Source organism: Barbus barbus (genome assembly GCF_936440315.1).
Source record: "Barbus barbus genome assembly, chromosome: 29".
In the NCBI taxonomy this organism is placed as follows: domain Eukaryota; kingdom Metazoa; phylum Chordata; class Actinopteri; order Cypriniformes; family Cyprinidae; genus Barbus; species Barbus barbus.
The window spans coordinates 17,989,841-18,015,997 of NC_136757.1; the positions used below are offsets into that span (position 1 = coordinate 17,989,841).

At 36.2% G+C, this 26,157-nt stretch overlaps 3 protein-coding genes across 6 annotated transcripts in view; 2 read left to right on the plus strand and 1 right to left on the minus strand.

Annotated features, from left to right (window-relative positions):
- Positions 1-366: 366 nt before the first annotated feature.
- slc38a5b (solute carrier family 38 member 5b) lies at positions 367-16,543 on the plus strand. 2 transcript variants are annotated; one of them, XM_079385004.1, is made up of 16 exons: positions 367-542; positions 8,232-8,370; positions 9,143-9,212; positions 9,346-9,461; positions 9,932-10,005; positions 10,514-10,606; positions 11,085-11,166; positions 11,381-11,463; positions 11,966-12,024; positions 12,216-12,332; positions 12,579-12,658; positions 12,912-13,012; positions 13,238-13,362; positions 14,184-14,328; positions 14,614-14,711; positions 14,837-16,543. In XM_079385004.1, the coding sequence occupies exons 2-16, from the start codon at positions 8,312-8,314 to the stop codon at positions 14,939-14,941; spliced, it is 1,407 nt and encodes a 468-aa protein (XP_079241130.1). In that variant the 5' UTR covers positions 367-542; positions 8,232-8,311; the 3' UTR covers positions 14,942-16,543. The 2 variants fall into 2 exon arrangements, with proteins under 2 accessions (XP_079241130.1, XP_079241131.1); XM_079385005.1 differs by lacking the exon at positions 367-542 and adding an exon at positions 4,812-5,053.
- Positions 16,544-16,945: 402 nt separating this feature from the next.
- On the plus strand, positions 16,946-22,502 carry LOC306849642 (actin nucleation-promoting factor WAS-like). 2 transcript variants are annotated; one of them, XM_079384819.1, is made up of 12 exons: positions 16,946-17,218; positions 17,814-17,954; positions 18,291-18,377; positions 18,502-18,598; positions 18,715-18,741; positions 18,824-18,859; positions 19,183-19,375; positions 19,462-19,504; positions 19,653-19,806; positions 20,238-20,638; positions 20,976-21,087; positions 21,742-22,502. In XM_079384819.1, the coding sequence occupies exons 1-12, from the start codon at positions 17,117-17,119 to the stop codon at positions 21,795-21,797; spliced, it is 1,449 nt and encodes a 482-aa protein (XP_079240945.1). In that variant the 5' UTR covers positions 16,946-17,116; the 3' UTR covers positions 21,798-22,502. The 2 variants fall into 2 exon arrangements, with proteins under 2 accessions (XP_079240945.1, XP_079240946.1); XM_079384820.1 differs by having other exon boundaries at positions 20,241-20,638.
- Positions 22,498-26,157, minus strand: part of LOC306849638 (semaphorin-3F-like) — a 52,496-nt gene continuing 48,836 nt past the window's right edge. For both annotated transcript variants that reach the window (XM_079384815.1, XM_079384814.1), the window contains exon 18: positions 22,498-25,600. In XM_079384815.1, coding sequence (XP_079240941.1) covers positions 25,184-25,600 — 417 coding nt within the window. In that variant the 3' untranslated portion in view covers positions 22,498-25,183. The remainder of the gene's footprint in view (positions 25,601-26,157) is intronic.

Consider the following 26,157-nt stretch of genomic DNA (forward strand, 5'->3'; position numbering starts at 1 on the left):
AAACTTCTTTAACAAACATTATAGAAGTAAAAATTAAACATTTAAAAGTAATTCAAGTGTAATCAACCGATCTCTCAAAGCCAAAAATGCTCAGACTGACTCCATAACCTGCATTTGACCCAGCCAAAGGATTACACAGAAACTACCCGACACTGAAAAAATAACCAAAACAAAAAAACTTGTGGATTGCATGACACTCCATTAATATTAAGAATGAGAGACAAGCAGATTTGAAAGCGTGAAAGAGCCACTGAATGGAATGCTCTTGCCTGCATTACCAGAGTGGCTTGAGTTGTACGTGACATCACAAGTAATTCGAGACTGCATTGAGAAACTCCCTCCCTTTTTTTCCTCCATGTGCTTCCCACCCTTGCCTTACTCCCTTCAATAGAACCACACTGTCCTTTCTCTCTTTCTCTCTTGGGCTCTACTTAAACCTTTTAACAACTGGGATAAAAAGCAACACCTCAACCAAGAAAAGCTCTCAGAGAATGCTTCATTAACACTGCCTTTGAGAAAACACCAACAGCCATTTAAAAAGGGTGAGAGAGTCTGAGTATTTTCTTTTCTGAGTATCTGCTGTATTGCTTGAGCACATGGTCTTTAAAATCAAACTGCTGTTGACAGGAAAGGCTTAATGGCTTATGAGAGTTTTGTTACCGTAATTACAGCTTTCATTATGTTCTATTATAAGTTTTTTAGTCATACAATTTGTTCTTTGATTGCAATTAACTTCAGGTGGCTTTTTATGACAATTTGGGTAAGGGAGATTTACAGTCTGTTATTCTCGTCAATGACCCTACAGTGTTGTGAAGAATATGGCAAGATAACAGCGTGTGTGAGTTGCAAAGGAAAATCTTTCTATGCACACTGTACATGATGTTATGTGGGTATCATATGTCTGATCGCAGGACTAGAATTAACTCGAGCCAGATATAAAAGGCCAATAGCTGATTCGGACTTGCATAGACTATGAAAGATTGGAAATAGATGGAAATATATTTGTTCTTATGTCTTTTACTATGTCTTGAGATGTTTTCTGTTGACTGACAGCAGTGTGTATCCACCCAAAATATCTACAAAAAAATGAACAAGTCACTCTCTCTATGTGAGGTTGTTAGAATAGGATTTAAGCTTGGAATTAAGCTTTTTAGCTAAACTCCCATGACAATGTTAGAAAATCAACTTGATAGGCTTGTTGGTTGAATGTAAACTGTCAGTATAAGCATGTTTACATTCTCTCAGTTCTTCAAATGTTCCACAAAGTCTTCTTGATCAATAAAACAGGATTATATACTGTTTTGTACTGATACGTTTTAGACTAAATTGGGATTACGAAGAGCTCAAAATATCCAAAACATTCAAAAATGTGTTACGCAACCTGTAAGAGTACACCCAATGCATTGTGAGAAGTAAGCCAAGATTCAGTAAAAGCTTTTAAAGAGCAACCAGGTCATCTATTCGGGGAATAGAGACATCAAATTTCATTCAATTTGGTAACGTCAGTTTGGTTATTCACTAGGATATTGGCAAACTTTTCAAAGGAAGCATTTTTAAAAACTTCAGAAGTTAAATAGGAGAGCAGAAGTGTGTCATTTATAGGAATACGCTTTACTTTCCAACAATAGTGGTCATTAAAATGTATATTTAAACATTTGTTGGTCATAAAATGTCATCTGATCTTGATCAAGAGTACACACATGTCACAAGTACAGACAAAAGCTAAAGCTAACAACACAATTATAATTGTTCATATTTACTGAACACATTTCATTAAACATTCACAGTGCTGTGGAAAAAGTAAGTGACTTGTTATTACTTGCATGACCCACAATTGTTTTTTGATAGTTGTTCACAGCTTTCTAAAGAACTGCCCCCTGTTCACTAGAAAAATCCTCAAGGTTCTGCACATTCTTTGGTTTTTCACAACAGTAACTGTATGATTTTGAGATCCACATTTTCACTAAGGACCAGTGATGGATTCAACTTGACAACACGACTATAACAAAAGGTAGAAACATTTACTGATGCTCAGGCAGGTTTAAAAGCTGAGGTGATCATGATGATCTGAAGGATCTGAAAATTGAGTAAGTTGTTCTTACTAAGAAACATTCAAATCTTATGTAGCTTCTGAAGGGCAATACTAAACGAAATAAGAAAATAAGAAATAAAGACACATTATCACCGTTCAAAAAAGTTTACTTGTTACTTGATGAAAATCAAACAATATTTTCTGACCAATAAATGCAAAAAACCCAAACAATTCCAAAGGTTTCAAATACTTGTGCTTGTCACTGTATATAGTATGTGAAAAGCAGTATATCAGATGAGTAGGTTGTCCGAATACACATGAAACAGTAGGTGAATAATACTCGGATGTTCACCTGCTGTGACTTTGAATTTCACAGCCAGTGGACACTTTGTTATCCCAATGAGGCCATGTGAACTGTAACTTTAAGCCACTCTTTTCAAATGCAATTCAAGTGAAACTGCAATTGATACCAAGAATGTTGTTCATCATGGTTAAATTATACTTGTTAGCTCCCAAATGCATTATTTTTGTGGTTATTCTATGTAGCATTTAGGCAATCAAAGGACAATGTCAGCACTGCAGATGTAATATGCTTGATTGTTTTACAAATTCATACCAAAAGACTTTATCAGTGATCAAGAGGTATATTCCTCGTCAAATTCAGCACATATTTGGAAGTACATGGTGTTGGACACAGCAAGTTTCACTGTGCACTTTACTTATCTGCAATTTGCCGGTCAAACACTTAGTCCCACCCTAAACTCATGCCATTGGTTGTGCTAATGTTGCTATGTCGGGTTGGACAGGATGCTTCACCAAAGTGTATTGATAGCACATCAGTAGTTAATGGCTTATTTATAGTCTCTGCATATAAGAAAGTATTTCAAAATGTTAACTTTAACTTAAATGTTGCTTAGTGCTAAAACCGGATTTAACCACAAAGAACAACAGCCCCTTCCCCCAGTGTTTACGTTTATGCGTCTGAGATCATGACTTCATATAATGTCCAAAATTGTATATAATTTTGCCCACCAATTTAAGCTGTTGACTTCAGGTGAAGCACTTCCTGTTGTGTTGTAATCTTTGAAGCACATACATTTCTGTGGCTAGAGTGTGAAAAAACATCCCTTTCACAATATTTGCTAACATACCACTGTTATCTGAAAGGAAAAGTAGAGGAAATCATTATCAGGTGGAAAATGAAAAGGAATGTGTTCGATTTTTTGAATGGGTGTTTAAGGCACAATGTACACACCAAAGTTGTGACCCACACAATTGATAAACCTCAAGAAGTTTCCGTAGCTTTTTTAAACGGATGTCCTGGACATATTGAATATACATGGCCACAACGGGGAAATGAGCCTGCAGTGAGATCAGCGAGTGCATTGTGTGGTCTACAACAATGACCAGACCTGGCTTCTTACTTTGGCTTCCACTCTTTGAGGCTTTTGGGTTTAAAAGTAATTCTGATGTGGAAAATGCATTCTGTTAGTGCTATTATATTAGCAAATATTACTACGAGTTCACTCGAGCCTGCATTTTGGCACACAGATGTATGCGGCCTCTGAGGCGAGGGGATAATATTATCTCCTGGGAAATGCTCTGGAAATTCAAGTATGGGCAAGTACACTACACAGTGTCATAAAAAAGAGCATTTGAGTACTCTAATACACCTCTAGCCAAAGCCTTAAAATGGATAGCAATAGTGTGAGTTGTTGACTTATAGGGAGAGAGAGTCTATAGAGAATGAGTGTTGAACGACAGGAAATGGATGCAGGCAAGGAGAGGAATGCCAGTGAAATGGGTGGAGAGATGGTTGCTCAGCTCTGATGGTGAGTGGGTGAAGACAGTATGTAAAATCTTGTCCACAAATTTTGCTGAAATGTAGGTTTTAGTGTACAAATGTGATTTAAAAGTACATTTGATCACTGTTTTAGGTCAATGCTTCTCAGATGGTTTTGCTTCAGATCCAGATTAGAGTGGTTACAATCTATTACACTAAAGTAAACAAAAATGTTGTAAGTATTCAAATAATGAAAAAATATAAATTATATTAACTATAATAATATTTTAAAATCTCATATTTACATGACTATTTACAATTTACCATTCACATTGTTTTCAACGTTAAGCAGTTTGGGGTTTTTGAAAGTATTTTATACTCACAAAGGCTGCATTTATTTAATCCAAAATACACAAAAAATAATACTATTGTGTAATATTATTACAATTTCAAATAGCTGTGTTTTATTTGAATACATTTTGAAATTTAATTTATTCCTGTGATGGTAAAGCTAAATTTTCAGCAGCCATTACTGCAGAATCACATGATTCTTCAGAAATCATTGTAATATGCTTATTTTTTTTAAAACCATTTCTTTGAAAAGAAAAGAACTATTCATCAAAGAACAGCATTCATTCAAAATTAAATTATGAACCACATGTGCTAAATAATGTTAAAAATTGTTACAATTTTTAGTTTATAATTTTATTTTTATTGCAAGTGAAGCTATATATTCTTCCAGCTCATGTAGTTCTTTTACAATGGTTTTCAAAGATGATGGCATGCCACGAAAGCTGTCTATCTGTGGCTCATTTGGTTATCTTAGTAAGTAACCTGATGTTAAAATGCATTTTGCATTGTTTTCCCTGCAGTCCAAAAGTTGAGTTTTACTATATGAAGGTTAAGTCTCGAGAATCTCTTAAATTCAATTCTGCTACAGCGAGTAAAGAGTTAAAATGTATTCGATGTCCCAGCACACCTCACCCTCCTCTCTTTGGCACCCTCCCCCACATATTTCTCTGTCTTTCTCTTTCTCCCAGCCTCTAAATAATGTCTCTACAGTACTACCCACCCTGCATGTTTTAACTGAGTGCTAAGAAGTTTAAACAAATAACTCAATGAAACCCTGAGAGTGAAGCGGAAAGGTTGTCTGCGCCAAGTAACATTTAAAAATCTGATCCAGAGAACGTGGGATTACCAACAGTCATCTAGTGCTGCATGGAGAAAAGCTGCTCCAGGTAACAGCCAGTCTGGTCACCCTAGTATTTCACACTTGAACAGGTAGTTATTGGGAGTGGTGCTGGGTACGAGGTGGTCTTGTCACAGAGAGGTTAAAATCTCTTTCTCCTCCTGACTGTAGGCAAGCTGCCTTAAGGCTGAAATTCTTGGCATATTCACGAGTGTGACATTTTGCAGCTGACAAATTTATAGCAGATTTTTCCATGAAAAGTTTTTTAGTGTTCATTTAGTAAGACTTTGCTCTGTAGAATTACGCAAGTTGGAATCAGTTCCATGCCTTTAAAGTCAGTGATATTTGAGAAAAGATCATTTGTATGTTGTTTTAAGAGTAAACTTAGAAAGTTAACAAAAGCTCCCCTTCAGGAATGTTGTCCAGTTGGTTTCAGCTAAAGTTTACTTATGACTCTATGACCCATGACATTGCTTTTAAAGCTCACATAATCGTCTTGTGATTTGTGCTATTGGTAACACTTTACAAAATGGTTCTATACATTAACAGTAGTTACTGAAATAGCTTACATGAAATAACACTTAAAACATTAATTAATCTTCATTAATGTTAATTTCTACAGGCTTTACTAATATAGCTATAATTTATATATGACATTACCTTAATATCAGGTAAGAAGAATTGTTTTTATTTTTAGTTTATAATGCATTAACTAATTGACCGTTAAAGTTATGTTTTACAGCTATACACAATTCTCAGAATGCATCAATAGGGTAAATTGAATACTGCATATACTGTGTTATTTTAGTGTAATTTATATATTATAACAGTATGTATTAATAGCTTTTATATTTTTTATTTTCATTTTAATTTTTGTTTGTGTAATTTTGCTTTGTGCTGTTGACAGTTGACAGTTTAACTATAGTTTTTTTCATCTATAGATATATATTTTCTTTTAAGCTGAAGTTTTTCATCTATAGTTATATTTCACTTGATTTCATCTTTTTTCAATTAATGAAAATGGTTTTTGATAGTTTTAGCTTTAGGTATCAATAAAACTGATTGTTTACGATGTACTATGATCTATCTGTCTATATAGTTACTAAATGATCAGGGTTTTAAACTACTGTTAGCAGTTTTCAATATTGTACAATTTACTCTTCATTTACATATATGGCAGTAAATGACTGTGACAAAAAAATAAATAACTCTATCAGTCTTTCAGTAGTGAGTTTAGGCAAGAAACAATAATTGTGAGTTTATGAGAAGGTACTATAACTTTCCAAAACATTCTTCCACAATGCTTCATTATTGTTTAATTGTGCTCATGTACCCACAGGTATACATAAACATCACAGATTATGTAATTCTCCATTCCAGTCTGCAGATACTTCAGAATTACTCGATGTTAAATTTTGGAATCTATATAGTGACAATCCATTAATCAGTTGAGGCTAATAAGAGTTACAAACGAGTTGTGTTGCTTATACATCCTCCAGATTTTCTAAATATGCACTGCTTATTCTCAAAGCATATAATATTTTTAAACTTAATCTATTACAAGATTTTGTGTGTCTGAGGAAAGAGCAAAGCGTTAATCACCATGTGCTGGCAGTATGTTATTATTACAACAAATCTTATCAAGTTTTTGGGTGCACAAGGTTGTGCTCCGAAAGCAGTTTGGGAACTACAGCTGGTAGGGGCTGCTGGAAAGTTTCCAAACCTCCGAAACCTGAGCCACGTATTCAGACTTGTGGCTGAATGTGACAGTGAATTTCATATCCAACAGTAATTCACCTTGTTACTTCTTCCCACAGCAGGATCTCATATTTGTTTACATTTTTCTGATAGATTTGCCCTGGCATTGAAGAGGGATTTTTTTCCATTTACACTTTCTTACGTGTTTGAGACACTGTGAGATAATTCGCATACACGTGGCAAGAAACATTCTTAGTAGAGCTGTTTGAGTCACATACTGTTACGTTTGTTAGCATGTGACCATTATGGAATAGATCCCACTGATTTCAAAATCTGAACCAGCAGTAGTTTGCAAACCACTACAGAGTTAATATTGTTGGTTTGACTGATGTCAGTCATAATGATTGAGTACACGTACATTTCATTCAATACTGTGCAGACCATAAACACTACACATTACACGACACAATATTGTAAAAAAGCTATAATAGTCTCTCAGTGATACTAAAATAACATTGACCTCCAGTCCTTGTGAAAGCTAAAAGACAGAATGTAAAAGGTAGCGTCTTGTCAGTCAGTAAAGCCTGGATGTGTGTCCCCTTTGGGGATGAGTGTCATAGCAACACAACAACAAGAAGTATACTACTAAATCTTCTAGAGATTTGGTCACTGTTATGGTGTACACAATGCTTTTAGAGTTACGAAATTACTAAATGGAGCACAGAAGGTTTTTAAGTCAAACATTATAGGACACAGTTCCAAAGCTCTTCGTTCATCAGTAAATTCACACACATAGACAACGTCATGTTGTACCATAACAATAATTTTCCTACAAGTGTGGTGTTTGACATGTCTGTCAAATCAGTTCTTAAAAGAATTTGCTTTCTCAGAGGCTTTTTTTTTTTTTGAATGTTCATTTACACAATTGAAAAGGCAAGAATCCAAAATAAACCCAGAATTACAGATCTCTTGAGTATTTTTATGTTCTTTCCCCACTTGAAACATAACTTTAAGAGCCAATCACAATAGATGTGGTGGGAAACAGACACATGGACCTCATGTTTCCTGGACTTTTAGCTATATCCTTGACAGCTCTCACGGACTTCTCATTGGATAACTTTCAGGACAATTATGAAAAAGAGTCTACATAGAAATGTATATGAAGACAGGGTCAAAAAGCGCATTTAACAGTCTCAGATATCTGAGTTAAGGCTGCTATAAAGTAGCGATTGTCATTGCAAAGATTGTGTAACATTAATATAGACATACTAAAATATCTGTACGACCAGCAAAGATTTGATTGTGCTTTGATTCTGTATAAATGATGCAGCATTCCTTGTTGTCATGACATAGAACATACTGTTCACTAATTTGGGGTCATTACAATATTTATATTTTTTGTTTTGTTTTTCAGGTAATGCGGTTAATCTGTGTAAATACAGTACTGTATATACTGCTAACTAAGTGACATTCTTTTTGTAATATTTTAGTCTGCTTTAACTGCTTTTATTGTCATTTATTTCTTGCAGATCTACTTTAGAGAAAACGCTTCACTCCACACTTCACAACTTTCACTGCTCAAAAGAGAAAAAGATAGAAAGAATACATCATGGAACTTCAGAAACTAACAAACGGTCACCGCCAAGACTTTCAACATCTTGAGGAAGGGTATGTGTCATTCATTAGTAATGATTTTGCTTTGAAAACAGAATTGCGAATACGCTTCCTGGGTCACTAAATCTGTCACTACAAATCTATTTTCTATTGGCCTGCAGATTCATGCTAAAAGCAAGCACGCTATTTGGTTGCTTCACCATCTGCTTTTCTAGAACAACATCACAGTCTTAACCAGAGTTACATTTATTTTAAGTGAATATTTGGGTGAACTTAAAATGAACCTAAAAGGAAAATGTGAGCATTGCAACTTAGCAGCATACCACAGCATAGCCTTCACCTCATTAGCACACAAAAATATCCTTGGATTTATAGTCACATTAATGCATTCCATACAGGTTGAACAAAGCGTTAATTGTTCAACATCAACATATTAAGTGATATCCTTGACACATTTTATTACATATAAACACCATGATAAACTGGGCCTGGGCTGTTTAAATTTCAAGCACATCACTTTGACATTTTAATGAGTGTCTTGTAAAGCAAAAGGGTTACCTTTGACACAAAATTTGGAAAGGGTCCTTGCTTCAATTAATTTTATGAACCTGAACCCCCTGATTTACTGTTTGCTGCCTACAAAACGAATATCAGGGGACAATAAATGTAAAGAGTAAATGAAAAAGGTCAAAATGGTTAACTATAGTGAACAAGCAGGCTATGCTATACCAATACTTACTTAAGACTTTTAAACTTTGAAGCATCACAATTGATGACCTGATAATTGCTGCATTTATAGAGTGTGACATTCGTCTATATGTTTTAGAGAGTCACCTGAACGAGAGGAGTTTTTACCACACAAGACTGATGGAGGAAAAACCCCTCAGTTTACAGATGTGAGTGCAGAAATCAAGCTCATATTAATAAAACAGCCAGTCTTCACCAAGATGCTTCTAACGAGTCTGTGGTTATCCCCCCCCCACCCTGATCTTTCCCTCTTATTGTCTCTGTGTCTGTTGTTTCTGCTAGTTTGAAGGAAAGACGTCATTTGGAATGTCTGTCTTCAACCTCAGCAATGCCATCATGGGCAGTGGGATTCTGGGACTGTCTTATGCCATGTCCAACACTGGTATCGTCCTCTTTCTGTGAGTATCCCAGAATGCACCTCAAATCCCCCAGTTTCACAACTAGACATAATGCAAGTGTTACGTGTTTGGTGTGTAATGCAAAGCGCACAACGAAGGAGTCAAAATCAAAGAGTATTTTAATAATCCACAGAAGGAACTTGGCACAACCAAACATAAATCCAAAATAGCAGACAAAGGAACATGAGAACACAGGCTTTAAATAATAAACGTAATCAGGGAGGAACAGAAAACAGGTGTGTATAACTAACTAATCAAAAAGCATGGAAACAAATGAGGCAGGAAGACATAGAAACTAAACTAAAACAGATCATACATGTAACAGTAAGTGCCCTTACATGGCATTTATAACCATTTGAATGATCTAATGAACATTTTATAAATCTTTGATAGTTTTAAGCACATATTTTCAACTACATAGAGCATTTACATGAGACATTCTGTTGTGGGTTTTTTGCTTGTTTTAACAGGATCTTGTTGACCTGCATTGCTGTCTTGTCATCATACTCTGTTCATCTTCTGCTGAGGTGCGCAGGGGTTGTAGGTACGGTCGATTCAAGAGATTTGGTCATTATTTAAAATGTTTGTTATAAAAATAAAATGAGACTTTTAATATTGCTTCTTTTTGTACAGTGGGGTTAAATGCTTCTATATAGTAGTTAAATGCTTCTATTTTGCATTATTTTTCAATTACAGTATTTTTTTTATTAAAAATCATTATTGCAATTTGAGTTAAAAGTTGAATTGAGAATAAATAATAAAAAATTCATAGAATAATATTATATAATATATACACATTTAAGAATGCCTTATCCATTGTCACCCTTTTGATATAATGACAACGATGAAGACAATTGAAAATACATTTTAAAACTTTTAACTAAACTGTAAATCTTTAATCTAAAGCTTTTTGATTATTTCCAGGTTAAATTAAATTTTTAATGTCATATTTTCAGTGTGACGTCAGACTTTTGGACCCCACTGTATATAAGGATTTTAGATTTTAGTTAGTTCATCAGGATAAATCATTAATCACTAACCTGTCTGTACAGGGATTCGTGCTTATGAACAACTGGGTAAACGAGCATTTGGACACCCGGGAAAAATACTGGCAGCTCTTGTCATAACAATGCACAATATTGGTGGTAAGTTAGAGTTTTGGGTCAGTTCTGATCTCATTTCCAATCTACATTTTTTGCTTTTTGCTGACTCTTTCGATGAACACTACCAGATCCAGTTATACTGATTATAATTTATTATTCTCCATTAGATTGAAATAATGTCTCTGTACAATTTGGTCTGTTAGTAGGACATGAAAATGTAAATTTATAAAGGCTTTTTACTGACCATAAGCTTTTAAAAATACAGTGGTTTAGTAGCAGTCCCTGAGTTTCACGAGGAATGATATATGTCCATATGATAACAGCAATATGTTATGTTCTCTCTCAGACGATGTAACAAAAGTTTTATTGTCCTGCCAGGGGTATTATAATATATTTGTATATACACTGCACAGGCAAAAATCACCTTAGGCTACAAGCCAAAAAGATCTGCCATTTACTGTATAAGGGAGTCAGTATGACCAAACTGTGTTTGATGAATCTGTCTCTCTCTTTCTTTCAGCTATGTCTAGCTACCTCTTCATTGTGAAGTATGAATTACCTCTGGTTATTCAGGCTTTCCTTGGCCTTCAGCACAGCAGTGGGTGAGAAAACAATCATCTGCTTATCCCCGTGTTCTCCTAATGAGTCTAATTTAATCTAGCCAAGAATTAGATAACATTTTTTGGGGTCATCCAAGGTAACTGCTGGAACAATCCAGCCTCAGAGCAATCCAAATCCTTCAAATGTTGTTGAAATACACAAACTTGCTAAGTTCCTTCACTTTAACTTATTCTGTCATTTTTTTTTTTTTTTAAGTGAGTGGTTCCTGAATGGCAACTATCTGATCATCATTGTGTCCATTTTAATCATCTTGCCCCTTGCCCTGATGAGACAACTTGGTAAGCCATTCTGCTCTGTGTTTGTTGTGAATCTATCCTTTTCTCATCCTTTCTATTTGCTTGTCACATTGCCAGTGTTCATAATATTGTCCTCTCACAATCTACTTTGCTCATAAGCACATTTAAAAGGATCTGTTGCTTTTTATGTAGAATCCTAAAGTAGAATCCAGAGTAATTTATTGATGTTCTAAAGAACATATTTGTGGCAGGTTTTGGAATAATTGGAAAATTTTCAGATTTTAAATCTACAGATCTGTAAATGTGTTAAATGACTTCTGTTGAAAGGACTGTTTTTTAACCGTAAACAAAGTGAAATAACTACAGTGAACTGGTGACAGAACCAAGTCAAGTAAATTTGATTTGTTATAGCGCTGTATAGATGTTTACAATATCTTAATGAAGCTTCATGCCTTACAGTCCCATATTAGCAGAATAGAGCTGGGTGATGTTATAGTATAATATGAGCATTTTGTGGAATATTGTCTGTTTGTTTTTGTTGTAGGGTACTTGGGTTACACCAGTGGCTTCTCTCTGACATGTATGGTTTTCTTCCTGATCTCAGTAAGTTCACTTAATGCTGTGGTCTGTGTGTGGGCTTTTTGTGAAAGATCAAAAGATCACTCAAAACATTGCTGCTTCTCTTATAAACTCTTTAACATTCTTCAATATTTCTGGCTCTCTTTCTCCTTGTCTCATTTTTGGTTTTCATCCTCTCCTGTTTGTTATTTTAACTTCACGTTTTTGTTCCCTAGGTCATCTATAAGAAGTTCAACATCCCTTGTCCTTTTGATGGTTTCACCAACCACACTGCTGAAAACATATCTTTTGATGGTGAATGTGAAGCCAAATACTTCACTATCAACCAGCAGGTCAGGAACTGTCCTTATCATTGCAAGAATCTATTCAGGATGTCCATTTCTAAGTACCATGTTTAACTCTTTACGACCTCCACCCCAGGTCAGACAGAAACAGACAGGTAATGCTTAGTATGCAGATGGAAATAAAGTTACCAAGAAACTACTAATTTCAGTATGATGACACAGGTGTGAGATCGCCTCACTGTGTGAGATCAGGAACTTCCTTGTGTAATTTAAGTTACTCTGGTTGTTTTGCAGACAGCCTATACGGTTCCCATCTTGGCTTTCGCTTTTGTATGCCACCCTGAGGTGCTGCCGATCTACACCGAGCTGCGCAAGTACGTTCAGAAAACACGCGCTCTCTATGAAAATATTCATGACCACTAATAATCATTTTGGTCACTGTTTGAAAACAAAACAGGTTGTTTTTCATTTGACATAAACTTATAATGTACACTACCATTAAAAACTTTGGGTTTTAAAACTTTTAAATGGTATCAAGACATTGGGTGAGTCTCTATTTATTTGCAAAAAGAGAGACATGAGTCAAAAAGAAATCTCCTTTTATGATTGTTGTTTTGATACTTCTAGTCCCACAAAGAGACGCATGCAGGCCATTGCCAACGTGTCCATCCTGGGGATGTTTGTCATGTATCTGCTCACTGCCATCTTTGGCTACCTCACCTTTTATTGTAAGCACTCTGGATTATAAATTCAAAATTTTGTCTAATGCTGCAAGCGAGGCATTACTGATGCTGTCTTGTTATAGGCTAGACTCACATTTGTCTCTGCCATAGTTTAAAAATAAACAAGTTTTGGGACCTGTATCTGTTTACTTGTGTGTGTGTGTGTGTGTGTGTGTAATTTAAGCACAGCCTAGAAATAATAGTAATTCTCAATATATGAATCTCTCTCAGTAAACACAGAGGCAGAACTTCTACACACCTACAGCAAGGTGGATCCTCTGGACACGCTCATCCTGTGTGTGCGTCTGGCCGTGCTGGTGGCTGTGACTCTGACTGTTCCTGTTGTGCTCTTCCCGGTAATGAGACGTTTGTTTTTGACAGTTATATGGTGACGTCCAACTAGCTTTCCTGGTTTATATTTCTGAAAAGATGAAACCATGTTGTAACATACTGTCAAAATGTAAAGGGATACTCCACACAAAAATGATACTCACACATATGCTGTCCTAGATGTCTTTCTTCAGATGAACATAAAGAATTTTTTTTTTTTTGAGAGTGAATATACTACAAGTGTATGCTTCAAAAACCACACAAACTGAACATGATAGCAATCTACAGTGTATGACCCAAGTAGATAAATCTATGTCTTCTGAAGAGAAATGATAGGAATGTGTGAGACAAATACTATAATTTTCAACTTTTTGGACTATAATCCAGCACTTCCAGCCAACTGTCATATACTTGGTTCATGAGAGTTTTGTAAAGTGCTATGTCAGCAATTTCACACAATGTGCTTAAATCACAATGTGGCAATTCTTACATCAAGCGTGACCTCATGAACCCGTGTAAGACAGTTGGCTGGAAACAATGGTTTACATTTTAATAAGCTTCAAATATTACTTAATTGGGATGAAATATATTGCATCAGCGTTGAAGGTCCTACACACTTGCATTATTTGGACAGAGATGGGTTATTTTTTGAAAAATCTTTGTGTTCATTTGAGGAATGAAAGACATACATCTGGGATGGCACGAGTGTGAGTAAATGATAAAAGAGAATATTTATTTTCATTTTTGGGTGGAGTGTCCCTTTAATGTTGAAAGACTCAGTAAACAATTTTTGAATGCAGGGCAGACGTTTAAATAGTTTAATTTCTTTGTCATATTGTGTTTTCAGATTCGCAGAGCCCTCCTTCAGCTTCTATTCCCTGATAAGCCCTTCCATTGGGTGCGTCACGTCTCTATTGCATTGTGTCTCCTTTTCGTAGTCAACCTGCTCGTCATTTGTGTGCCCAACATTCGTGACATTTTCGGAATCATTGGTGAGTGAATAATGAAAATTGTAGACATGCACCTGAAGAAAGTGTTTGTAATGCAGCGAAAGAACATTTACAGTAGTTTTAGTTTAGTTGCAAGAAAATCTAATTAGCATCAAAATACCTATCGCACACAAGTATTGGGAAAAATAATAAATGCCTGAAAGTGACTTCTGTGTAAGCTGTGCTACATACATCTCTTTCACTATTGACCGTTGGCAAACCAAAATTTCACTAATGTGACCACATCTTTAGCTTAGAAGTGACATTCATTTTTTGTTCATTTCATAGGTGCAACCTCTGCTCCGAGCTTGATCTTCATTCTCCCAGGTCTTTTTTACATCCGTATTGTTTCCACCGAACCAATGAACTCGAGACCAAAAATTCAGGCATGTCTTAAACTTTCTCTACATTTTGAATCAATATAAGGTTCAAATAAATGAAAAGAGAATGCAATTTTATCATTGTTACCTGATGTTTGCAGTCATTAAAATCTCCTGCTCTTGTGTTTCAGGCTGCCTGCTTCACTGCTCTGGGCTTCCTCTTTATGAGCATGAGCTTGACGTTCATCACACTGGATTGGGTCTACGGAGAGAATCGAAGTGGAGGAGGTCACTGATCTTCAACCACAACACTGTAAGGGTCCAAAAAGCCTTCTTAGAGGAACATCACTACCCCTCTCCTGAACTTGAGAGAAACCAAAACATCACTTAGGCTGGACCAAACTCACCTTAGATCTGTTTTCCCACTGATTAAGGAAAGGACTGATGTCCTGCCATCTTTAAAATAAAAATGGATAAAAATCCTATTATGTTTCATGGTGGAGGATTTCTGGGGGACACAGAAATGTCATGCCAATTTGAGGCTGTTTATACAAACGGGCCCCGTAACGATAAATGATGCTTGTGTTGGAAATGGAAGTCTGCTAAATAGCTTTAAATTACTGCTAGAAGATACAGCAGAAACCAAAATAAATAACGAGAGATTTGTTTTGTCTGATGGATACCAGGAAATAATCAAGTTTGTCACATATCATCTGTTCTGTTGTCCTCATCAAATGAAAGCCATAGTCCCAGAGTGCAATACTAGGAAAATTGAAATATATTTTCCTGCTTCAATTTGCTCATTAATAAAATGTTGCTCATGGTAAGGAAATTCAACATCATCTCAGAATGGCTGCAGACCTGAACTGAATATGTCAGTGTCTGTTATATCCGAGAATGAAATTGATGAATTTGTGAAATTGACCAGAAAAAAAAGTATTTCAGTAGAAAATTGATCCTGAAATATTGTGATATAAACTGCACTACAATTGAAAACAGACAATCAGCTTTACACCGTTTCAGGTTTTGTTTTTTTCTGTTGGATATCATATATTCTCAAACAAATGTGAGGTACGTACAGTTGCAGTATTTTGTGGTGCAGTGGGTGGAATGCCATCTGTTGTGAGGAACAGGTGAATAACTATGCTTAAGGTGCTTAATTACATTGCTGTGATGCATATATTGATGCAAACAAAGCCTAACCTGTGAATTCTGTGATTCATGACATATTCTCATTGATCGGTCACAATCTAACAACAGTATAATGTGTCATGAGTTGTCCAACCCACCTCTTAATTATTTTAATTAAGTTCTATAGGAATTGATGGAAAAGTAATTATTGGCTGTTTGTGAAGGGAAAACTATTAAATAGGAAACCAAAATTTTTAGACCCCACTGAATTTTTACTCATGAGAAAGCACCAACAATTGCCGAAAACCCTTACACAACAAAATCAACAATGACCTTGCATGTAATTAAATGACATCTTTTCCTCCTGGTGCCCTGTAGAATGTGAGACAATGCAACGCTTCAAAGTGATCTCAATGCACACCCACTCACAGCATCAGACCATTGTTAATAGCATTAAAGAATGGCAATCCCCCTCCTTTTCCCGTTCCCACTGTCCTGCAATGCCTATTTATTTTGTTTTAGAGGAAATAAATACATTGTTTCAATGACTCTGTGTTTGTTAGTTAATTAGAAAACTCATCAAAATTGTATGAGTTTAAAGATCGACAGTTCCAATGTGAAACACAAATGCACCAAAGAGAATTGGCAGTTGAACAAGTGCCCTTTTCTACTGCTTTTATATTTGTTTGTTGGTTTACTGAACTGCCCTTTGACTTTGTCATACTTGCCGTTTTCAATAAAGATTGTGTGGTCAGTATTAAAAAGTGCAACATGTATTTATTTTTTGTATACACCTGTGAGGACAGTGACATTTATAATATCTGTTTATTGAATCCCTTATGACATATGAAAGCACTCTATCAGTATTGACTTCTTATTGTTCATTCCTATACTTATTTTTCCTATTATCTCTTTATCTTTAACATGTAAATAATGTTTTAATATACTAATACTAATATAATAAAAAATATAATATGAACACATTATAAATATTCAATATATTCAACGAGTTACATTTTACTTAAGTGTATTGTTTAATTACTATAAATATATATTCCTTCTATGAGTGAAGGAAGATATTCCAGGTGCTCCTCCTTTCTTTATGTGAGCGAAGGAACACGTGCCTGTCCACGACATTCTGAGAGCAGATCTGCGCAGTGGTTTCTTTCTTCCTGTTCTCTTTTGCTGTGCTGCATTTACAGCAGATTACAGAACACGGAAGCAACAGTTCCTTCGAGCCATTTGCCTGTTCTAAAAAGGCTTCAGGCAGGTACTGTGGGCTAAGCAAGGGCCCCAAGCGTGGAGTCCCAAAATCTGAGTGTCCATTACATCAAGGAGAGATGAGCAGAGGAAAAACCAAGGGGCAGGAGAACGCACTCAGTTCTCTCCTCAGCAGCCAGGAGAATGAACGCCTGCTAGAGCTGCTGGGAAGGAGATGCATGGTGAGTGAAGTCACTTTGATTAGAAGGCCAATCGCGGATGGACATTCTGTCCTACAGAGGATGTTTTGGGGATATAAATCAATCAGATATAAAAGAGAAACTCCTGAAAGGACAGACATGGTGCAGAAGTCACAGATGAGATTGGAGCTGTTACTATTGGTGTCAGTTAAAGGTCAAAGTGAGACTCAGCTTTTCAAGCTGTTTCGTTGTCTGTGTGCGGAATGAAAAAGATGAAGAGAATGCATACAAAACAACCTGTTACAGAACATGCTGTAAAAGCCAAAGTATTTAATCCAAAGACAATTAATTTTGCAATTAGCTCCACCTAGGAATATTTCAATTAGAATATTTAAATACAAAACATAACTTATTTCTTTAGAATGTTCATTTCACAACATTGCTAGTCTGTCTGCAGTGACAAATGATGTATGTAACGGCAAAGTTTAACTGGAGTGACAGGAAATGCTGCATGAGGCCACTTCCTGTTGTTGTAGAGGATGCTGATGTCTTTAGCTTTCATTGTAATACTTCACTCATTAATCTTTTATTAATGCACTTTTATGTCAGTTTATTGTGTTTGTGTGTGTGTGTGCAGACCATGGCCACAGCGGTTGTTCAGCTGTACATGGCTCTTCCTCACAGTCCGACCCAATGGAGTCTCCAACACACTGGAGTTGTTTGTTTCATTAAGGACAATCCTAAACGTTCATACTACATCCGGCTTTATGACATAAAGGTTAGAAATTCAGATTCTAATCTGTAGTGCAAAAAACATATAACTGCTCTTTAATTCATCAGAACTGTAATGCAGAATGTTTACGCATCTAGCATCTTTGCAGATAGAGATGTTCTCTGAGATTATACATTATTGTGATAAATTGATTTGTACTGACTCCTGCTAGCATGACCAAGCTTAACCTGTGGCCAAGCAGGCTGAAATTAAATAAAGATACACTTCTGCTTTGAGTTATGAGTCACAGTAACTCAATTCAGCTCATGAAGTCCTACGGTGGTAGCACCATTTAGACTTTGATAATATTTGTGCACGTTCATGTTATTTATTTATTTTCAGGAAGGCAAAATGGTTTGGGAGCAGGAGCTGTATAATCAGATGACATATAGCTGTCCAATGAGGTTCTTCCACACTTTTGCAGCTGATGTGGGTACAGGCCCTTTAAAAATCTCGATTCAAGCCAAAACTCAACGTTGTGCCAATTTTCACTGGAAAATCAAAATCTCGCAATCTGAGAGATCTAATATATTTGAATGCACTTGTCTCTCAGGACTGTCAAGTAGGTTTGAACTTTGCCAGTGAGACAGAAGCTGAATTTTTCAGAAACATCAGTGTGGAAAAGATTAATCAGAGATCCAATCGCCAGGGTCAGTTACTGTCATTCTCATTCGTATTTTATATTAATTTTTGCTAGGCTCATTTCCCATAAATACTCATATGTCATCAATATCTCTTTGTGCCTTTTTTATATATGCATATTTAGAAAAAAAACTGCATGCTCCGTCTCAAGGTATGTGTGCACAAGTTTAAACAGACACTTAGTATTAACTGTTAGATTAGCATTTTAAGGCTGGTTTTATTTTGATTAACAGAAAACCGGACACTACCACAAACACCTCCGACAAATGGTGAGTCACTTTTAAACATTTTAAACACTTCATGCAGAAGTTTCAGTTCTATCATCATTACTCAACCTCACCTCCAAACCTGTGTGACTTAAAGAAGACATTTTGAAAAATGTCCCAGTCTATCTTTTTCTTATGTAATGAAATTCAATGGTGTCCAGTGTTGTTTTAGACAGTGTTTGTTCTTCAAAATACCTTCTTTTGTGTTCAGCAGAAGATAAAAATAAATTTTTGGTTGAAATGTTCCCTTAACTTATCCTGCAGTGTTCACATGGTGTAACGCATTGCAAATGCAAGTGTTTAATCTACATATGTTCAATAACCAGGTCCAGTTTCACAGCCAATTGTAATGGCCACGGTGGACATCCAGAACCCAGATATTGTGGCATCAAGGTACCGCTCCACCCCAGTGCCGACCCCTGCACCAGCCTCACTCTCCATAGGCAAAAAGGACAAAAAGGGAAAGAAGAAAGGCCCAAAGATCACGAAGGCAGATATTGGAGCTCCTAGTGGATTCAAGTAAGAGAATTTTCCCATAAGTTGGACACTCACCTTGAGTTTTGTTTCATTTGTTTGACATCATGCTACCTCTCATTCCTCTTCAGACATGTCACTCATGTTGGATGGGATCCAAACTCTGGGTTTGATGTAAGAAATGTCCTTAATAAATGTCCTTAAAAATGCATAAAGCAAATTTAGTCACATAAACTTATACTCAATGCTTATTCTAATTGCAATTATAAAGTTAAAAAGTAACAAACCTGTATATATGAACACTGACTTTTGGCCCCTCTAGACCAACAATCTTGACCCTGACCTGAAGAATTTGTTCAGCAGTGCTGGTATCAGTGATGCCCAGCTGGCAGACAAAGAAACATCTAAGCTCATCTATGACTTCATTGAGCAATCTGGAGGCCTGGACGCAGTAAAAGAGGAAATGAGGAAACAGGGTGAGCTCATTCAAAAATTTAAAATGTAAAAAGCTCTGTGTGGAATTTTTGGACGTTTGATTTGGATCATTTTACCTTGATAAGAGCCTTAATGTCAGCATGACATGGTTATTCAGATCTATTTTCTAAATGCATCTTTTTATCTTATTATAAGCAATTAATCCATGCATTCTTTATTTGTTTATTTTTAATGTTGAGCTCATAATTCTTTTATCAAAATGTCATGACTTGGTCTTCCGACTTCTCTGTTGACATATGCCAGACTTCTCCAATCATTTAGCCTGCATAAACTCCGCCCCTTTCTCACAATCGACCACAAACTCACATTCAGATCTGCCTCCATCCAATCAACAACCAATTAATATAACCAAGTCCCGGTTCCTTTTTTTAAAATAAATTTTCATTTGACTTTAATTATGCTTGTTGTCCAGAAGGTCCTCATTCTGCCCCTGCACCTCCTCCACCTCGCAGCGGGCTTCCGCCAGTCCCAGGCCCACCTGGACGTCCTGCACCACCTTCACGCTGCCCTGGACCCCCGCATCGCGGTCCACCCCGACCTGCACCACCTGGAGGCCGTTCTGAGCCTCCACCCCCCATGCCATCTTCTCTCCCGCCACCACCACCCCCCAGCAACAGTCACAAGCCACTTCCTCCACCTATGGGTGGCGGTGCACCACCTCCACCTCCGCCTCCTCCTCCACCGCCGCCTTCTTCAGCCAGTAACTTCCCCAGTAGCCCTGGCAGCTCAGCACCACCTCCTCCTCCCACCTCTGGTGGTGGAGGACGAGGAACTTTAATGGAGGAAATTCGCCGTGGACGTTTGCTAAAGAATGTACGCGAGATGCAGATGCAATGCATTTTGTTCAATTATTTCTATAAGTATTAAGGGCTGTTCATAATAAAGACAACTTTATAATAATCGCTCTAATTCAGTGAGAATAGGGAAGTCCACATCACAGCTATAACCATAGCTAACACCATTGGAATCACTTTCAGAACTTTTTTTTTTTTTACATTATCGTAGGCCTAGTTATATTGAACTTAATAGTTATCATTTTAAATAGGCCTATATCATATACCTTGGTGTAAATGTTTTTTTGTTGTTGCTTTTTTTTAACTGTGCTTTGTTGGGTATGGGCTAACCATTGTTTTTGTGGTGTTTCTGCCAGGTGTCTGAATCCTCGGACTCTAATCCTCCAGCTCAAGATGAATCCTCAAGTGGAATTGTGGGAGCTCTGATGATGGTGATGCAGAAAAGGAGTAAAGTTATCCATTCCTCAGGTAACCCATTTAATAAATCTATTATTTATAACCACAGGTCATTCAAAACATGGGTTAACAAAATCCGAGGTTATCTTTTTCCATATTTAACATTTGTGAATCGCGTCTTAATGTTCTTATTTGCATATTTGCATACACTCGAGCTGTTTAAATAGCTCATTCATGGGCATCAGTTTGACTTACTTTTTTCATGACTGTGTATTCCAGTTTGTCCTGGACCATCAATGTAAGAAAAAAACGGCATTTCTTTACTTAAATTAAGGGTTTTTTTCTGTTACTCTTTGACTCGTTACTTTCTCTGAAACGCTAAAACCGAAATGCCGCGCGGCGCGTCAACGTTTCTGCGATTGCGCAAACCTAATGAATATTTAATGAAACAAGCACTGTTTCGTTTTATGATTGGTTGGTTGTTTATACGCACACACAAAAGAAACTCAAGATATGAATCAGAAAAGAGTGCATTAAAAGGCATTTCAGGTTGCTGCTTGCATATAAAGGCGCGCTATCGAAAAAGCTATTGTCTTTTTAAACTGTAGGCTAAAGGCAGAATTATATTTCTTCGGCGTGCATGTTATGTAGGCCTATCTATCTGCATAATCTTTTTTTATCATTAGACCCAAACAAATACGAACTTTTTTCTCTTTCTTTCTTCAGATGATGATGATGATGTTGGGGGTGATGAAGATGAAGAAGATGAATGGGATGAATAATGCTTCTCTCTGTTCACAAACTTATGACATCCACCAATTCATAAAATGAGCTGATAAAGCTGATGCTCATTTGAAATCATTTTAGCAATAGGCATGAAATCTTCAGGTTATTCCAGATTAAAGTTGCACTGAATCCCTAACTTTGACAATGAGTAGATTTCAAGTCTGTTTTGCAGTGTCTCAGCCTTGTTTCAAAGACTGGTCTGTCTTCGGTCTGTTTTATCTTCATCTTTCACTTCAGTAGCTCAGCAGTAGTTCAGTGTGAGTTCATTTAGGAAGAAGGAACTTTAGTTGAGCCAAACCAGGAGTGGTGTTAGATTTCATCTAAACATAGGACTGCCAAGTTTAACCACAGCTTTATGTTGGATATTTCCATGTGCATACACTTTTGACTCAACAACTGTTTTAATTCCAAATCTGTCTCTTTTAACTAGAAACCGGTTTTAAATACAAACGCTTTTAATTACAAAAATTGTATCCTTTTCGAAATATCTATATTTTTCTGAAGCCATGTACAATGTTCTGTATATCTGTTGGCTGCACAAGACTTCCCCCTACAGGACAAATGTGGAACTAACAAAAATGTTTACAAAGAGTCTTAAAACAATCTAATTAAGAAGTATTTATGATACTTTTTGATGTAGATGGATATGTCAGTTGTTCAGACAATTAGAACAATAAATAAACAAACAGATAAAAACAAAACAGCAGTTTATTGTTATTGCTTTAAAAAACACCTATTAGGACTCCCAAATCCCATGATAATAAAATAATATTTATCACAAACAATCACATTACCATGAACCTACACAAACATCGTTAAATACAAAGAGGAAGTATTTAGGAAGCAACCATATTTAGGAAGTTTTTGTTTAGCTCAACACCAAAGGAAAGACACAATAGGACAAAGAAAGTCTATGTGGCATTAAAGTTCTTCAGAGAAGTTGTGTCAGATGTCATTCTGCACAATACCATCTCTGTGGAGAGGAACGACATGTGGTTTAGACTCTAGAATATGTTCTCCACCCTTTAAGACCAGATAACATGTCTTGGGTTAAAACCACAGAGCGTTTCTTTAAGCGTTTTTTATACACGGTCATTATACATTTTCATCCAATGAAGAGAAACAGTCTCTTATCCTTTCAAAAAATGACATTAGTGGGCTAGACAAAGTATATATTCTCAGAAGAAAATTACACAACACGGTTCCCTTGCTTTTGTCCTTTAGTTTGGTGTCAAGTGATATTCCATAGAAAGTGCTTGAAGAGGTAGACATTTCTGGCTTAAAACACACTGCAAACATGAAATATTTCATGGAAAATTATAAAAAGAAATTATTTTGCCCATATTTTTTCTTGAGAATCCCAAGGTTAATTTAAATGTGTTTGATAAAATGTTAAAATATAGGCCCTATATGTCTACAGGTTGGTTAACTGACTATAGTTTCTTCAAAAACATCTACCTCTTTCTCCTCAGCATCTCTCTATGTGTCCTGGTCCTGTTAATAAACAATACATACAACGACATTTTCCATCAAAACCAGCCCTGTCCCACCACCAAAAAGCACAACTCACATGAATATGTACACTCTCACAATAAATATGTTGTATGGTGTGGGTGAGAGATAGAGAAAAAGAGAAAGACAGAGGGTCACGTGACAGATGAGGAAAGAGAGGAGGTTAGTTTTTAATCCTGACCAGTGACTTGTCGAATACATACATTTTCTATGTACATGTGTCATTGTCACACAACACAAAGCACAGATTCTGTGTTCATACAAAAAACATGACCACATATCACCATTGACAAACCGTGGAATACACAATGTTTCAATTCGATGGATTGAGAGTGAGAATTTTTTTAGTGGTCTGACTATCATCAGAGTCAAAGATAGAAGAGACCAGACTGAAAAAAACTATCTATATACAGCAGTTCAAATCAAGGAAGATCTCTTCGCTCATGGTAGTTGGGGACAAGCATTTGTTTTACAATACGACAAAAGAAGATAACTGACTTGTATTTTGGTTGCAATCAAAATTGTAAGTGAAGGGCTTTTCACATTAATAGCTATCTACGTCTGGTTTCATTGATCACACAGGAGAAATTCTGATGCATAATCCCTATAAATTTATAACTCCCTATAATCCCTATAAACTTAAATCCCTATAACTTTTAATTTTGATCATTTTGGTCCACAGTCTTGTCCAAATAAAACATTTAAATTTCCAGGGCAATGATCCAATCATGTTGCAAAGAACTGCTTGTTCCACAAAAAAAAAGGACAAAATATATATTTTTAGTATAAGATAAATATTTTGTTTTACAATCCACATATTTGAAGTGTAAAACATTTTTAAATGTATTTTTAATCTAACATCCAATATTGTTATTGCAATGATTTTAAATTCACAATCTATCTGTAGTTTTTTTTTTTCTGAAACAATAAACTTGAATAATACTGAAATATCACTTTTGATAGAAATTTTTACAGTTCCAAGATTTCAAATTTCTGTTATGGATCAAGACTAAAATTAAAGCTCAAATGTATGGAGGACTAGAAGTGACACTTAAAAGTAAAATGATAGAAATAGGTTATCATTTTATTATTTCTAAAATGATCTATTTCCATTTTAATGTTGCAATGGTTATATTCATTTGAATTTTAAATGAATATTTTCATATTATATTAATTTTCATTTTAATTGTCACTTCTAGTTGTCCATACAAATTGACCTGTTCTTCCAAGGACTTTACTACAGAAAACTCTATAAACAATTGCATATGCCAAGAAAAGTAAAAGCTTTAGTGGTCAAAATGATGGCAAGATATATTGTGCTATAATTGTAGAGTGCGGATACGTACATCCAACCATCTTAAAATGCTCCAAAATATTCCTTCCACAACTGTATTTCATGGTCTGGGGGTTTAAAGACAACTGACTGAATCAGCGATCTTTCAATTTCATCCCAAATACCTTTTGAAGCCTCTACAACATACATGTTTTCAAATGTTTACACTGTAGTCATCGGTGTACTGAATATTAGAATGGAATAGCTTATGTTCAACATAAAACCGCAGTAGTTTTGCTGGTGTGGCTGGACGTTTTAAGGAATTCTTTTCGAAAACTGTGTAGTTTAATGCTAGCTATGGAAGTTAGCACATCACAGCCAGATTTAGATTAGTTAGGGGAACTAAGTGCATCAAACTGTACCTCAAAACGAAAATCAATCTAGTTCAGACACAGTCTGATACAACTAATGAATCAATTGAATCTGTCTAAACTAATGAATCATTTTATTAAATGGACCGAGTTTGCCTAGAGGAAGAACATAATGATACGGCACATGGACAGGACATGGTCAACAGGGTTCCAGGTGCTGTTCCATTCACTGCTCCTGTAGCTCCTCCTCTTCCTGTTCTCCTGTGTGCCTGCGGTTGTTGCGTTTGGCTTTGTGTGGCTGGCTTTGTATCTGCTGCCTGTAGGATTGGCAGTACTGGTTGATGAGACGCACTTCAGGCTGTGGGTGGAGCTGGAGAGCAGGTGGGTTGGTCTGAGGGGGAGGGGGCGGCGGTGGAGGGTGGTGATGGGAATAGTGGCGGCGGTGCTCTGGTTCGATCGGGACATCCGACTCGGTCAGCGCCTCCACAATCTCCCGGTCCAGGATCCGTAGGGAGATGCGTGCCACGGTGTGTTTGAAGTTGTTCTCAGTTGCCAGGCAGTGGTACAGACCGGCATCCGATTGGGTGAGAGATTTCAGCAGGATGCCATGACCGGTCTTCAAGACATCTTTGTCTCGACTGAGCTGAAGGAAAAGGAGTCATTTATGCCTTCTAAATTAATGATACAAAACACAAAAGATGAATTTCAAAGCATGTTTCAACTGCTTTTGTCCATACAATGAAAGTCAATAGGAGTTCGAAACAACACTTTCATTATAATGACAAAAAAAAACCCTGAGAGATTTTTCAAACTTCCACTGAAGAAAGAAAGTCATACAAGTTCAAAATGACATGAGAGTGCACCGTAATAAATTTCAAATTTTAATGACAAAAGACTTTAATATTAATACTTCTAATGGCTTAACAGCAATTTCCTAATATACACTATACAACAATAAATCTAATGGGATGTTTCATGTCAAATTTCAACACAAATGAAGATATTTTTGATGAAATCTGAGAGCATTCTGACCCTGCATAGACAGCAATGCAACTGACACGTTCAAGGCCTAGAAAGGTAGTGAGAACATCTTTAAAATAGTCAATGTGACATCGTTGGTTCAACTGTAATTTTTTAAAGCTACAAGAATACTTTTTGAGTGCAAAAAAAAAACAAAAATAACAAAAAAAAATTCTTCCC

Excerpts from the sequence above, each read along its gene's own strand:
- LOC306849642 (XM_079384819.1), top strand. The coding sequence starts at position 17,117 with ATGAGCAGAGGAAAAACCAAGGGGCAGGAGAACGCACTCAGTTCTCTC. Across the intron at positions 17,955-18,290 it reads TCCGGCTTTATGACATAAAG|GAAGGCAAAATGGTTTGGGA; the intron begins GTTAGAAATTCA and ends ATTTATTTTCAG. Across the intron at positions 20,639-20,975 it reads GTGGACGTTTGCTAAAGAAT|GTGTCTGAATCCTCGGACTC; the intron begins GTACGCGAGATG and ends TGTTTCTGCCAG.
- slc38a5b (XM_079385004.1), top strand. The coding sequence starts at position 8,312 with ATGGAACTTCAGAAACTAACAAACGGTCACCGCCAAGACTTTCAACAT. Across the intron at positions 8,371-9,142 it reads TTTCAACATCTTGAGGAAGG|AGAGTCACCTGAACGAGAGG; the intron begins GTATGTGTCATT and ends TATATGTTTTAG. Across the intron at positions 13,363-14,183 it reads TTCCTGTTGTGCTCTTCCCG|ATTCGCAGAGCCCTCCTTCA; the intron begins GTAATGAGACGT and ends TTGTGTTTTCAG.